The 15,334-nt window shown below is 43.1% G+C and overlaps 1 protein-coding gene and 1 long non-coding RNA gene across 5 annotated transcripts in view; one reads left to right on the forward strand and one right to left on the reverse strand.

The window, feature by feature from the left end:
- Window positions 1-15,334, forward strand: part of si:ch211-106h4.4 (MAM and LDL-receptor class A domain-containing protein 1) — an 84,034-nt gene that overhangs the window by 66,612 nt on the left and 2,088 nt on the right. For all 4 annotated transcript variants that reach the window (XM_062023788.1, XM_062023789.1, XM_062023790.1 and 1 more), the window contains 11 exons: window positions 3,111-3,225; window positions 3,301-3,444; window positions 3,510-3,691; window positions 7,603-7,768; window positions 9,715-9,939; window positions 10,024-10,202; window positions 12,213-12,450; window positions 14,589-14,748; window positions 14,826-14,940; window positions 15,014-15,134; window positions 15,194-15,290. In XM_062023788.1, coding sequence (XP_061879772.1) covers window positions 3,111-3,225; window positions 3,301-3,444; window positions 3,510-3,691; window positions 7,603-7,768; window positions 9,715-9,939; window positions 10,024-10,202; window positions 12,213-12,450; window positions 14,589-14,748; window positions 14,826-14,940; window positions 15,014-15,134; window positions 15,194-15,290 — 1,742 coding nt within the window. The remainder of the gene's footprint in view (window positions 1-3,110; window positions 3,226-3,300; window positions 3,445-3,509; window positions 3,692-7,602; window positions 7,769-9,714; window positions 9,940-10,023; window positions 10,203-12,212; window positions 12,451-14,588; window positions 14,749-14,825; window positions 14,941-15,013; window positions 15,135-15,193; window positions 15,291-15,334) is intronic.
- LOC133631512 (uncharacterized) lies at window positions 7,473-15,330 on the reverse strand. The gene is made up of 3 exons (XR_009821477.1): window positions 15,176-15,330; window positions 12,197-12,417; window positions 7,473-7,765 (listed from the first exon to the last, which is right to left on the reverse strand). It is a non-coding gene; the product is annotated as an uncharacterized LOC133631512 (long non-coding RNA).

Here is a 15,334-nt window from a genome sequence, read left to right on the forward strand (position 1 = left end):
GCGCCAATCTCCGCACGCTTTGCTCGGCCTCGTAACTTTGTCCAATGCCCGGAACTTCCCCTCACGTTTAGGCCAATCAGGGAGATTTTTGCCCGTCATATTTGTCTCTGAGCGCCACTTTTGATTGATTGAAACTTTTATTAGTAGATTGCACAGTACAGTACATATTCCGTAAAATTGACCACTAAATGGTAACACCCCAATAAGTTTTTCAACTTGTTTAAGTCCACGTAAATCTATTCATGGTACAAATATATCCTCTCAGCATAATACAGTCATCCCACAGGTTAATCATCAGAGTATATACATTGAATTATTTACATTATTTGTCTTCACTCTAATCCAGGGGTGTCAAAACTGTCAAACACATTTTAGATCAGGGGGTCACATGTAGGAAAATCTACTGGTAAAATCACGGCACGATAACTTAAAAATAAAGACAACTTCAGATTGTTTTCTTAAAAATAGAACAAGCACATTCTGAAATTGTACAAATCATAATGTTGTTGGGTTTTTTTTTAACTTGTTGCGGTTAATAGTATTCTGTCTTTATTTGTCCTTATTTATACGACAAATAATGGCTAGTGAGGCACTGACTTCATCACAGTCAGATTTACAAACATATGAACCCTAAAGAGTATCTTATTCACCATTTGATTGGCAGCAGTTAACGGGTTGTGTTTAAAAGCTCATAGCAGCATTCTTCCCTGCTTGGCACTCAGCATCAAGGGTTGGAATTGGGGGTTAAATCACCAAAAAGTATTCCCGGGCGCGGCGCCGCTGCTGCCCACTGCTCCCCTCACCTCCTAAGGGGTGATCAAGGTGATGGGTCAAATGCAGAGGACAAATTTCACCACACCTAGTGTGTGTGTGACAATCATTGGTACTTTAACTTAACTTTAACTTTACACATACAAACTGTAGCACACAAAAAAGCACATTTAATTAAAAAAACTTTATTAGGGTCTTACCTTTACTTATAAATGAAGTCCATGCGCCGCTCCTTGTAAACAAAAGCATCGATAACTTGTTTATAGAAGTCTTCCTTATCTTTCTTCAGTTTTAAAAGTCTCTTCCTTTAATTATTACCTCCTGCTTCGATTGAAAGTCCAGTTTAGAAAACGGTTTTATTTTAGATATGTAATCCTCCATGTTAATACTCCAGGCGAGAGGAAAAAATAAACGATCGCTGCTAACTGTTGCTGCTTGTTGTCACTTATTCTGCAGCCGAGTAGTCGCAAGAATGATCCCTGGGATCACTAGCGCCCTCTACCACCAGGAGGCGGGATTACTGCGAGCCTCAGCCAATGCGTCTTTGCAGCCGTTTTATGATTGCTCAGCACAAGAAATATGTTACACACATACAGTTGTTGACAAAATACACTGTACATTATATACCTCAGCTAACTAAACTATGGAAATGTATAATATAATTCATATAGCAATACGGTCTCACTGCACAGCAGGCCAGCAGTTAGCCGAGTCATTGCGCAATCCATGGCGAGGCTCAACTGGCTGGTGACTCACCGCAAGTCTCTTCTCAGTATTTGAACGGCAAATGTGAAAATTTAGCGATTTTGAATAAAAATAATCTAAAACTGGTGAAGTTAAATGGAAAATAACTTTATACTATAATCACTGGATACTTATAACAATTTAATTAATTTAAAAAAAAATTATTTCCATGATGGTACGTGAGGCCCCGCCTCACCTGCCTCACCTGACTGCATGTCACTGCGGTACACTGCAAAAAGTGAAATCTAAGTAAGATGAAATATGTCAAATAAGGGTGATATTTGCTTATTTTCTGTCTGATAAGATAATTCTTCTCACTAAGCAGATTTGATGTTAGAGTGTTTTACTTGTTTTAAGTGTTTTGGTCCTAAATGATCTCAGTAAGATATTACAGCTTGTTGCTGAGATTTGATGAGCTATATTGAGTAAAACATGCTTGAAACTAGAATATCAACTGTTGCAAAGCTGTGTCATCAACACTCACAAGTAGAAAACTACTTTTTTAAAGTAATAATTTCTTACTTCAAGCATGAAAAAAAAAAATCATGACTTTGACACAATTGTGTCTCATAATTAAAACAGATGACAGCCAAATGGACTTTGCTGTTTTATTATCAATGAAACAATAGAAAATACGTACTCATATAGTAGTACAGTTGGCACAGTACAGTAAACTAATATTTAGACATTTAACATGTGACATTTCACACAATTTTGAACAGAAATAGTTCATGCACATTCAGATAAATTCTTCAAAATTACAATAAAAAAAAATGTGGCCGGGGGCCGGGCTGTATATATGCACACTAATTGACTGAAAGCGCACGCACTTGGCGCGATGATGTCATGTTATCCATGGAAAAATGCATTTTTCGACAATATGATTTGCCTGAGCGGCTAGGAGACCCCGAGAGTAACAAGCGCTTGCCTTGTTGCCTTTCCATTAAGAACAATAAATGAGTTTTTAGTATAAGTTTGCTGGTTTCAAGAAATGTAATGCCGAGCGCATATCATTATTTCAAGATAATGGCACTAGCGTTTACTTTATTTAAGAATATTTTTCAACAAAGGTCTCTTTTTTTTCTACCAGGAAAAGTGCACTTGTTATTAGTGAGAATATACTTATTTTAAGCTATTTTTGGGTTCATTGAGGTTAGCTAATTTTACTTGTCTTGGAAAGTCTTGACAAGCCGAATTTTCTTGTTCTATTGGCAGATAATTTTGCTTAGTTCAAATAAAATACCCCTCATTTTTGTATTTTTTTTCTTCTTGTTTTTGAACACTAACTTTTTGCAGTGCAGTACCGCGATACTAACAAATCATATTCCGCACTATACCGCCTCTGAAAAGTACCAATCCCCCACCCGTCGTCGTCGTCACGTCGTGTCATGCAGAGGAGCATGTTCGGCAGCGCACAATCACGGATACGGGCATCTACATCAACTATATTATTTGCCCGAGTAGCTGGACAGGACAAAAATAAATGAATAAATAAAAAAACAGAGGATGATGCATTCATCTTGGACATTATATTGTTTGTGTTTGGAATGTGACCTACTAAATTTCCGTGAAATAAATAAAAAATTTTTCCTCAGGTGTGGTTGAGTAGTTGGGGTCGAGCCTACCTGGGAGAAGCCGCCAGTGAGGCTTGTGTCGTTGCCGTGGACGACATCTCTTTCCTCAACTGTGAGAACTTCTTCCAGCCACCAGGTAAATCGTGCTTGATGAACCTTTACATGCATGGCAGCTGCTTCCTGTTTACCAGATCCGGGTCTTCTCTTGCAGCTCTCCCTGCCTTCAGGTGCACCTTTGAAGACAGCCTGTGTGATTGGCTGCAGGGGGCCGACGATGACCTGGACTGGACTATAAGGTCGGGCCCGACTGACACACCGAACACCGGGCCAGCAGGGGACCACACTACGGGAACAGGTCAATATAATACATCAATCGTGCAACTAACAAGCTGACGCATGTCACTGAGGCTTGTTCCACAGGAAACTATCTCTACATCGAGAGCTCCCATCCGAGCGCAAAAGGTGATGTTGCTCAGCTGAAGTCTGCATTGCTGCCACCTGCTGGTGAACAAGGGTACTGTTTAACATTCTGGTACCACATGTTTGGAGCCACTGTGGGTTCTTTGAGGATGTTCCTTCACACGGCCGTGAACAAATCTCTGGTAAGGAGACAATGACACAGGAGACAATGAAAACATGTTTTTTTGTGCCACGCAATTGCATTGTTATCAATCTGAGGGGTCGAATGACAAGTGCAGCCAATCAAAAGTTGGGAAACTCATGAGGATGCGTGGTGGTGACTAGGGTTGCAAAGGGGTGGACATTTACCACGGGAAGTTAAGCTCGGGAAGTTTGGAAATTTTGACCATTTTTTGATTATTCAAAGTTGGACACCATTCTGTAGAATAAGATGAGAAGCTTGTAAAACACTAATGCAGTGGTTCTTAACCTTGTTGGAGGTACCGAACCCCACCAGTTTCACCGAACCCTTCTTTAGTGAAAAATATAATGTTGTTTTTTTTCAAATTCAAGACAAAGTTATATGTTTTTGGTAACACTTTAGTATGGGGAACATATTCTAAGTAACAAAGACTTAATTTACAGTTATTTGGTTAGGGTTAGGGTTAGGGCCAGGGTTAGAGGGTTAGGGTTACAATAAGGCCATGCCGAATAAGGCATTAATAAGTACTTAATAATGACTAGTTAAGAGCCAATATGTTACTAATTTGCATGTTAATAAGCAACTAATTAATGGTGAATATGTTCCCCATACTAAAGTGTTACCATGTTTTTTTACTGGTGCACAAAATGAAGCGTGCATGAACATCACCTTGTTCAAAGAACAAAACCAACACAGTGCATAAACTCACAACAAATTACACACCTGCAAACCAGTCTGACTTCTGCTGTTGTCGTATCCGTAATACGCCGATAGGGAGAAGTTTGTATTTACACGATGAGTCGGGTGTGTCTTGACCTCCGCCGAACCCCTGAGCCCGACTCACCGAACCCCTAAGGTTCGATCGAAGCCAGATTAAGAACTACTGCTCTAATGCAATGCCACACACAGATATAAATAGTCAGCTAAACAATTGGAGTAGTCTTTAAAAATATTTGACTGATGGACAAATGAATAGAAGAAGGCTAGATGAATAAATGAACAGTCAATCAGCATGCTAAATCAAACTATAAGCTACATTCTTGTATGACAACAGAATGGCTAGCAGAACAGAAGGCAGAGGAAACTACACCTTTTGATTTAGTATTTGCTAGTTGAACTCGACACATCACAAAAAAGGTCTATTCGGAACGCTAACAGTGTTAGCATAAATGAATGGGATTTAACATAGAGAAAATTAGCATCACGGCTAACGGAGAAATATTTTCGGTTCATTATGAGACTGTGGTGGTACATAAACCTAGCTAGCTAGAGATATTGGCCCCAAAATCATTGAACAAGTACAGGAACAGCTAGCTAGCTTGAGTGGAAGTCTGCTGGAATAGTCTACAGTCATACAGTAACAAGCAATTACACCTCTATTACACTTAAATACCATACATCAAATATATTTACCCCATCAACACTTACCTGACTGGATGAAGTCCTTGGGCTCAAATACTAGTGTGGCCTCAACAGCCCTGCTGTAGTGTGTAGCATGCTGGGAATTATCTGTGCATGTGATGGAGGAATGCACAGTGCAGGGTTGAAATTCTACTGAATTTGCATTAAATCAGGTTGTTTTAGCTAATAATCATGCTGCAAGATCTAGCATGTTGCATTAAATGTTTATTCCCATTAATTAATTATTAATCACACTACTATGTTAGATCCACTATGGACTGGACTCTCACACTATTATGTTAGATCTACTATGGCCTGGACTCTCACACTATTATGTTAGATCCAGTATGAACTGGACTCTCACACTATTATGGTAGATCCACTATGGACTGGACTCTCACACTATTATGTTAGATCCACTATGGACTGGACTCTCACTATTATGTTAGATCCACTATGGACTGGACTCTCACTATTATGTTAGATCCACTATGGACTGGACTCTCACACTATTATGTTAGATCCACTATGGACTGGACTCTCACACTATTATGTTAGATCCACCATGGACTGGACTCTCACTATTATGGTAGATCCACTATGGACTGGACTCTCACACTATTATGTTAGATCCACTATGGACTGTACTCTCACTATTATGTTAGATCCACCATGGACTGGACTCTCACTATTATGTTAGATCCACTATGGACTGGACTCTCACACTATTATGTTAGATCCACCATGGACTGGACTCTCACTATTATGTTAGATCCACTATGGACTGGACTCTCACACTATTATGTTAGATCCACTATGGATCGGACTCTCACTATTATGTTAGATCCACTATGGACTGGACTCTCACACTATTATGTTAGATCCACCATGGACTGGACTCTCACTATTATGGTAGATCCACTATGGACTGGACTCTCACACTATTATGTTAGATCCACCATGGACTGGACTCTCACTATTATGGTAGATCCACTATGGACTGGACTCTCACACTATTATGTTAGATCCACTATGGACTGGACTCTCGCTATTATGTTAGATCCACTATGGACTGGACTCACACACTATTATGTTAGATCCACTATGGACTGGACTCTCACTATTATGTTAGATCCACTATGGACTGGACTCTCACACTATTATGTTAGATCCACCATGGACTGGACTCTCACAATTATGTTAGATCCACTATGGACTGGACTTTCACACTATAATGTTAGATCCACTATGGACTGGACTCTCACTATTATGTTAGATCCACTATGGACTGGACTCTCACACTATTATGCAAGATCCACTATGGACTGGACTCTCACACTATTATGTTAGATCCACTATGGACTGGACTCTCACTATTATGTTAGATCCACTATGGACTGGACTCTCACACTATTATGCAAGATCCACCATGGACTGGACTCTCACTATTATGTTAGATCCACTATGGACTGGACTCTCACACTATTATGCAAGATCCACTATGGACTGGACTTTCACACTATTATGTTAGATCCACTATGGACTGGACTCTCACTATTATGTTAGATCCACTATGGACTGGACTCTCACACTATTATGCAAGATCCACCATGGACTGGACTCTCACACTATTATGTTAGATCCACTATGGACTGGACTCTCACACTATTATGCAAGATCCACTATGGACTGGACTTTCACACTATTATGTTAGATCCACTATGGACTGGACTCTCACTATTATGTTAGATCCACTATGGACTGGACTCTCACTATTATGTTAGATCCACTATGGACTGGACTCTCACTATTATGTTAGATCCACTATGGACTGGACTCTCACACTATTATGCAAGATCCACTATGGACTGGACTCCCATGTATTCGAAGCAGAAGACATAAAACGGCAGGTTTTAAGTTTCATGTGGGTCGAGGAGGAGGAGCCACAGTCACCTCACAGTGTACCTCTTCCTTGGCCTTGGTATAAACCGTCTGCTTTCCTAACAGAATTGCTATTGTGACATCCAGTGGACACATTTAGAACAACAGTTTCTTTCGTTTAAAAAATAAAAAAATAGCAGCTCATTTTGATACTTGGCAAACTCATCACTCGGTCCGGATAAAACCTGTGGGCCGTAGGTTTGACACCCCTGCTCTAAAGTTACAAGTGGTCTGTTGAGCTGTGTGAGAAATTTCCAGTCAATCCAGACTTGTAAGGGTCATACTTTGGGGGTTTAATAACTGCACCATCATGCGGTGTGTTTGTCAGGAAAATAATAGCACAGGCTAAACATCCTGTTTTGACAAAAGTACACACTTTAGTGTGCAGCCGCTCCAGGAGTAGAAGAGTAACACAATGTTACGTGACGGTAACACCCTCACACTTTTGTCGCAGTTGTGAAACGTTGGTTACAAAACAGCTGCCCAGTTTCGGTGGGTATTGTGTTGTTGCGCAGACCTCACATCCTCATTGCGCAGCGTGAATCACCGCCACCTCCGTCCTTCCTGTAGGTGTGGCAAAGATCAGGGGACCAAGGGGACGAGTGGCGGGCGGCTCAAAGTCACGTGACCTTGCAGCGGGTCCACCAAGTGATCGTGGAGGCCAGCGTGGGAGGAGAGGCGGGCGACATCGCCGTCGATGACGTCTCGCTTGTTCCTGGCACATGCCCCACCTCTGGTGAGAAAAAACTTTTGTTAAAATGTCTTTTATTATTCCTACTTGAAGATACCAACATTTTCAGCCCCAACGTTACGTAGACCTGCTATGCCAATGAGTGAACTCACACTAATATTCTGATATTGATGGATGGATAGGTAGGTAGGTAGGTATGTGGTTAGGTAATCAGAGGTAATCAAAGGTAATCAAAAAGGTCAACTAACGAACAAGATCTCTCTACAGAATCTCCTCTCTGGTCAACAAAAGCACCATGAAGATTCTAGCAGGAACTCTCATTCAACCCTTTTTCGATTACGCATGCACCTCCTGGTACCCCAGCACCTCCAAAACCCTCAAATCCAAACATCCCAGAACAAGCTAGTCAGGTTACTTCTAGACCTCCACCCCAGATCACACCTCACTCCTACCCACTTCTCCAAAGTGGGCTGGCTCAGTGTGGAGGACAGAGTAAAACAACTTGCACTGAGCCTAGTCTATAAAATCCGCTACACCTCCCTGATACCGAAGTACATGTCAAACTACTTCCATAATGTAAATGACCGCCACAACCACAACACCAGGGGGAGCTCCACTAACCACGTCAAACCCAGATTCCGATCTAACAAAGGTCTAAACTCATTCTCTTCTATGCCACATCAATATGGTATGAACTCCCAACAGGTGTAGAAGAAAGTGCATCTCTATCCTCCTTCAAAACCGCACTAAAAGAACACCTCCAGGCAGCAACAACCCTAGACTAACCCCCTCCCCCCACCACATCCCACCTCCCTGGATTGTAAACAATCAAATGTAAATAATAAAATGTATATACTTGTCATACTTGCCAACCTTGAGACCTCCGATTCCGGGAGGTGGGGTGTGGGGGGAGGGGGCGGGGGTGTGGTTGGGGGCGGGGGCGTGGTTGGGGGCGTGGTTAAGAGGGGAGGAGTATATTTACACCTAGAATTCACCAACTCGAGTATTTCATATATATTTCATATATATATATATATATATATATATATATATATATATATATATATATATATATATATATATATATATATATATATATATATATATATATATATATACATATATATGTATATATATATGAAATACTTGACTTTCAGTGAATTCTAGCTATATATATATATATATATATATATATTTATTTTATTATACATATAAATAAAATAAATACTTGAATGGCGAAGTTGGTAGAGTGGCTGTGCCAGCAATCGGAGTGTTGCTGGTTACTGGGGTTCAATCCCCACCTTCTACCTTCTTAGTCACGTCCGTTGTGTCCTTGGGCAAGACACTTCACCCTTGCTCCTGATGGCTGCTGGTTAGCGCCTTGCATGGCAGCTCCCGCCATCAGTGTGTGAATGTGTGTGTGAATGGATGAATGTGGAAATACTGTCAAAGCGCTTTGAGTACCTTGAAGGTAGAAAAGCGCTATACAAGTATAACCCATTTATTCATTTATAATTTCAGTGTTCCGGAGGCTATCCAGTAGATGGCAGTATTGTCCTGTTTAAGAGTGTCACAACATTGCTGTTTACGGCAGACGAAATGCTTTACGGTAGACGAAAACGTGACTGCTGTTGTTGTGTGTTGTTACCGCGCTGGGAGGACGTTAATGAAACTGCCTAACAATAAACCCACATAAGAAACCAAGAACTCGTCCTCGATCATTCTACAGTTATAACGTGATTGGGCAGGCACGCTGTTTATATCGTGGGAAAGCGGACGTGAAAATATAAGTTTGTAGGTAGGTAGGTCGGTAAGTAGATAGGAAGGTAAGTAGATAGGCAGTTAGTCAGGTTTAATGAAGGGCGAGTGTTCATTGTCAATGAATGAGTGGCTTTCACTGCCCTCTAATAGAAAAACTCCCTACCAAGTGTTATGGATGATGTAGCTACCGCCTGATCGACCATCCTTCTTCCTTCCAAACATGTTTGCAGATGTCTGTGATTTTGAGGAGGGAAGTTGTAACTGGCAGCAGGACAACAACGATGACGCCGACTGGATCGGGCAGTCGGGCTCCACCCCGAACCCCAACACGGGCCCCGACAGCGACCACACCACTAACACGCCAATGGGCCACTACTACTACCTGCCCTCTTCCAACAATGACATCGCAGGCCAGACCGCCGCCATGTCGTCACCGTTGTACCCGCCCACTGCGCGTGAGTCCCTCTGTGTCATTAAAACTGGATAGAAATGACAAGATCTTGTTCCATCTAGTTTGAGTTCTACTCTCCTTCTTTTAGGACAAGGAGCTTGCGTTAAGATTTGGTACCATATGTACGGCAGAGGCGTTGGGACCTTCAACGTTTACCAGGAGAGCCAAGGTGGCGTTCGTGCTCTGATTTTCTCCCAGAGCGGAGACCAGCTCCCGCTGTGGAGATTGGCTGAGGCGTCACTCCTGCCTTCAGTTCAGCCATACAAGGTGAGTCACTAAGGCTATGTCTACATTAATAATTATTTAGCCTAAGCCCCGTTTCAGCCACACTAAACCATCGTTTAAGGTTCCCCTCATTGGATAATTTTATACACGGGTAAGTGCGCCGTGTATTTCTTGAATCTCCGGCTCTTAGCTCTGTATGGACTCATCAATCGTTTACAAACTGAGTTCGGAGAGGAAGTGACGCCAGAAAGACCATGCCCCACACAGGAAGTGACGTCAGCAAGAACCAGCCAGCTTTGTAATAAAGCAGTTTCGTAACTCTGAGCTAACCACTAGAAAGATGGAGGCAAGTCATCCAGACATGCCTGTGTTTCTCCTTCTTCTACATGTACAGACGCTTGTGGAAATCACACATTAATACCTTAAGAGAAGGAAATGCGTGATTGCAGCTATTTGGGATACAACACTTTTCAGACGGCAAGCGAACTTTCGAATGTCCAGGTCAGCTGTGATTCTACTTACCGAAAAACTTTGTCCATTTGTCAAAGGAGAGACAGCAAGAATTTGGGCTCCCATAGATGTGATAAAAAAAAGGTAGCGTGTGCTTTGTATTACCTGGCCAACGAAGGAAGACTACGGAAAACAGCGAATGCATTTGGACTGTCAAAGCAGACTGTATCAGTTATTGTCCGCCATGTATGTCGCGGACTCAACGTCTAGGTCCAAAAAGGAATGGACAATGAAGGTGAAGGCAAAAGAGTGAGGAGTGTCCTGACCAGATATCTAGATCCCTAGATTGATTGATGTAAAATGTTCTTTATCACATTGTTTACTTTCACATGTCCATTAAAGATTTGATTAATTTATGATGGCTCAGGTGTGATTCACTACAATAGGGCCCCACAGCACACTGGATTCCAGTTAATTGAAATACCACAACACTGGATATTGTATGTTCAGATAAGTTACGTTTAAGAACTTGCACACCAAGCAACACTGGGGGTGACTATGACGTGCGCATTTTCCGCGCATGCGTACTAGGTCACGTTGCGCCGGCGGACGGAGGGAGGAAGGAGGTCTTGAACGACGGCATTGTGTGTGTGTGGACAAGGATAAGGTTAGGTGGGATTTACCCTGGATAACCGGCTTAGTGTAGAAGGGGCTTAAGAGGTCACACTATTACCTTTGCTTCCATTCAGAGGGACTCCAGTGCGTTTCCTCTGATTGGTTCGTTTGGTCATGTGCAATCACTGTTATTTGAATTTTGGGGTGCATCAAACAAGCGAGCTGAGAGAGTCTGTATTTTTCGGCATTGTGCTTTGGCATATTTCAATTATGTCACATAATAAGTCACTAAAGCTATGTAAAAGTCTATTTTACTATTCATTGTCATCCCATTGGGTTGAGTTTTTTCTTGCCTGGATGTGGGATCTGAGCCGAGGATGTCGTTGTGGCTTGTGCAGCCCTTTGAGACACTCGTGATTTAGGGCTATATAAGTAAACATTGATTGATTGATTGATTGATTGATTGATTGATTGATTGATACTAGCTTTTTGTGAAATCTAAGCTCGTAAAAATATCAGAATATAAATATTAACAAAATATTCAACCCAACAGACAACATTTGAATTTGGAACGTTTGAGTTATGTACTGTCATATGTCACAAAACCTCTTTAAGAGTCTATTGTAAAGGTTTATTTGAAATTCAAATTGGTAAAAATAGCAAAACATAAAAATGAACTAAGTATTTTGCGTTGGAATATTTGGGTTACGTCTATTAAGTCTATTTGCCAAGCTTTTTGTGAACTCTAAGCTGCTAGCAGCATATAAAAATACACTCGAGTATTAAACCCAGCAGAGTGCAGACAGCATTTTGCTTCGGAGTATTCGAATCATGCCACGAAAGAAGCGAACCCCCCGGTGTGAAGGCATCATCAGGTCTCACATGCATTCCTGTGCTATGCAAGACAGCAAATAGCAGAGACAGACTCAAATGTGCAGGCATACTCTGAAGAAGCTGAGCAGTGATCTTACTATCCATCTGTCTTAGCTCGTGGTGGAAGGTGTGAAGGGCGGCCCCACGCTGGAGGGCGATATGGCTTTTGATGACGTCCACCTGATAGACACCAACTGCCCCCCGCACGGCACCTGCGACTTTGAGATGGACATGTGCAGCTGGACCAACGTGAGGGGATCAATAGACCAAGGCGACTGGCTCCGAGGGATGGGAGCCTCCCCGAACCCCAACACGGGACCTAGCGTGGATCACACCACACACACGCCACACGGTTAGTCTTCCTGTTAGGGGTAACAGCTGTGTACTGTTCAGTTATCATATGATATTTTCACAGTTTATAAGTTTTTTTCCTAGAAACATGTTTTGTGTGTCTGTAGCTTTAATGCTAAAGAACGGTGTTTGTCTCCAACAAAGTGTGTCTCTGATTTATTCAAGTTAAAGTTAAAGTACCAATGATTGTCACACACACACTGAGTGTTGTGAAATGTGTCCTCCGCATTTGACTCATCCCCTTGTTCACCCCCTGGATCCACTTTAAGACAAATACACTAACTGTGCGCTTGCCCGAACATAATAAGATGTCATACATCACATACAACAAACAATGCAACAAATGTCATATTCCACAAACACCAAAGTAATAGAAGTCATATATCACATACAACAATATAATAGATACAGTTAAAAAGTTAGAACCCCCAGACTTGAACCCATCCCCTTGTTCCACCACCTGGGAGGTGAGGGGACCAGTGGGTGGTCGCGCCCGGAAATCATTTTTGGTGATTTAACCCCCAATTCCAACCCTTGATGCTGAGTGCCAAGCAGGGAGGTAATGGGTCCCATTTGTATAGTCTTTGGTATGACTCGGCCGGGGTTTGACATCACGACCTACCGATCTCAGGGCGGACACTCTAACCACTAGGCCACTGAGTAGGTTGCAGTCAGGGTGTTGAGGGGATCCGGTTTGGTGGGTGCAGGATTAGGTCTCTGCTTTTTGCGGATGATGTGGTCCTGCTGGTTTCATCTGGCCAGGATCTTGAGCTCTCACTGGATCGGTTTGCAGCTGAGTGTGTGGCGAAAGGGATGAGAATCAGTACTTCCAAGTCAGAGTCCATGGTTCTCGCCCGGGAAAGGATGGAGTGACATCTCCGGGTTTGGGAGGAGATCCTGCCCCAAGTGCAGGAGCTCAAGTACCTCGGGGTCTTGTTCACGAGTGATATCAACTGGCGGATCGATGAGGCTTGTGCAGTGATCTGTACCCTGTATCGATCTGTTGGGGTAAAGAAAGAGCTGAGCCGGAAGGCATAGCTCTCAATTTACCGGTCGATCTACGTCCCAATCCTAACCTATGGTCAGGAGCTTTGAGTTATGACCGGAAGGACAAGATCATGGGTACAAGCGGCCGAAATGAGTTTTCTATGTCGGGTGGCGGGGCTCTCCCTTCGAGATAGGCGGAGAAGCTCTGTCTTTCGAGAGGAGCTCAATGTAAAACCACTGCTCCTCTAAATCGGGAGGAGCCAGATGAGGTGGTTCGGGCATCTGGTTATAATTCTCCCCCTGAACGCCTCTCTGTGGAGGTGTTTAGGACACCTCCGACCGGCAGGAGACCACGGGGAAGACCCGGGACACGGTGGAGAGACTATGTCTCTCAGCTTGCCTGGGAACGCCTCGGGATCCTTTGGAAGAGCTGGACGAAATAGCTGGGGAGAGGGAAGTCTGGGCTTTTCCGCTTAGGCTCCTGCCCCCGCGATCCGACTTTGGATAAGTGGAGAAGATGGATGGATAGATGCATGTATTTTTCTTAAAGCACAGACCAATGAAGCCAATAATAACATTTTTTGTGGTGTCCTTTTTTTTTTTTTAAATTATTGACATACTATTTGGTACCGGTACCAAAATATTGTTATCGAGACAACCCTGCTCATAAACACGTTAATATTATTGGGGGCGGCTTGGCAAGTTCAGGAGAGTGCCCGTGCCAGCAACCTGAGGGTTCCTTGTTCGAGAAGCTCTGTCATTCGAGAGGAGCTCAAAGTAAAACCACTGCTCCTCTAAATCGGGAGGAGCCAGATGAGGTGGTTCGGGCATCTGGTTATAATTCTCCCCCTGAACGCCTCTCTGTGGAGGTGTTTAGGACACCTCCGACCGGCAGGAGACCACGGGGAAGACCCGGGACACGGTGGAGAGACTACGTCTCTCAGCTTGCCTGGGAACGCCTCGGGATCCTTTGGAAGAGCTGGACGAAATAGCTGGGGAGAGGGAAGTTTGGGCTAACCCATTTTACCATAACCCATTTATTTATTTGTATTATTATTATTATTAAGCACGATACTGTTAGAACATCAATACAACTTGATTATTTTACTCATGTACTTACTGTATAACACCAATGCCGCCATCTTCCATTAGGTTCCTACCTCTACGTGGACAGCTCAGTGGGTCAACGGGGCGACGCCTCGTTCATTATCAGTGATGTGCTCCAACCGGCCACTAGGGGCCACTGTCTGGAATTCTGGTACCACATGTTTGGCCCTCATGTCGGTACCCTGCGAGTTTACGTAAACGACAGGTCAGCCATCTTTCAGGCTCCGCTGTTGTGGTTTTTTTTCCCCCGAATGAGTTCCCATGACTTGTTTTGTCGTGTAGAAAAACACAAGCCAGCGGCAACGAGGCGGGCGTTCAGACGTGGGTCGAGATCGGAAACAAGGGAGACAAGTGGCTGAAGGCCAATGTGTTTGTTGAGGCTGACGAGGCATTCTGGGTAATGCAGATATTTACATATTTGATGCAGATAAAAATTAATCGTTCTAACTCACTCCTAAAACTTTCCCCAGTTTGCGTTCGCATATCACAGGAGTGAGGAGGCTGGCGGCGACGTTGCCCTTGATGATATCAACATCTTTCATGGATCCTGCGATCCAGAACCCACCATTGACCCTGTTGATGATTACACTGGTAACGCACTTTCATTTTCCTGAACAAAAAAGATGGCTCACCTTGCGATCTCTCTGCAGATATGTTGTCCATCGGCCTGGCGGTGGGTCTGACTCTCCTTGCAGGGGTCGTCATCGTCTTCTTCCTCATCCGGCTGAACAGGGAGCGCTGTGCCAAGTATGCGATACGAACGTACAGCAATTATATTCAGGATAGTCATT

The sequence above is a fragment of the Entelurus aequoreus genome, linkage group LG16 (assembly GCF_033978785.1).
Source record: "Entelurus aequoreus isolate RoL-2023_Sb linkage group LG16, RoL_Eaeq_v1.1, whole genome shotgun sequence".
In the NCBI taxonomy this organism is placed as follows: Eukaryota; Metazoa; Chordata; class Actinopteri; order Syngnathiformes; family Syngnathidae; genus Entelurus; species Entelurus aequoreus.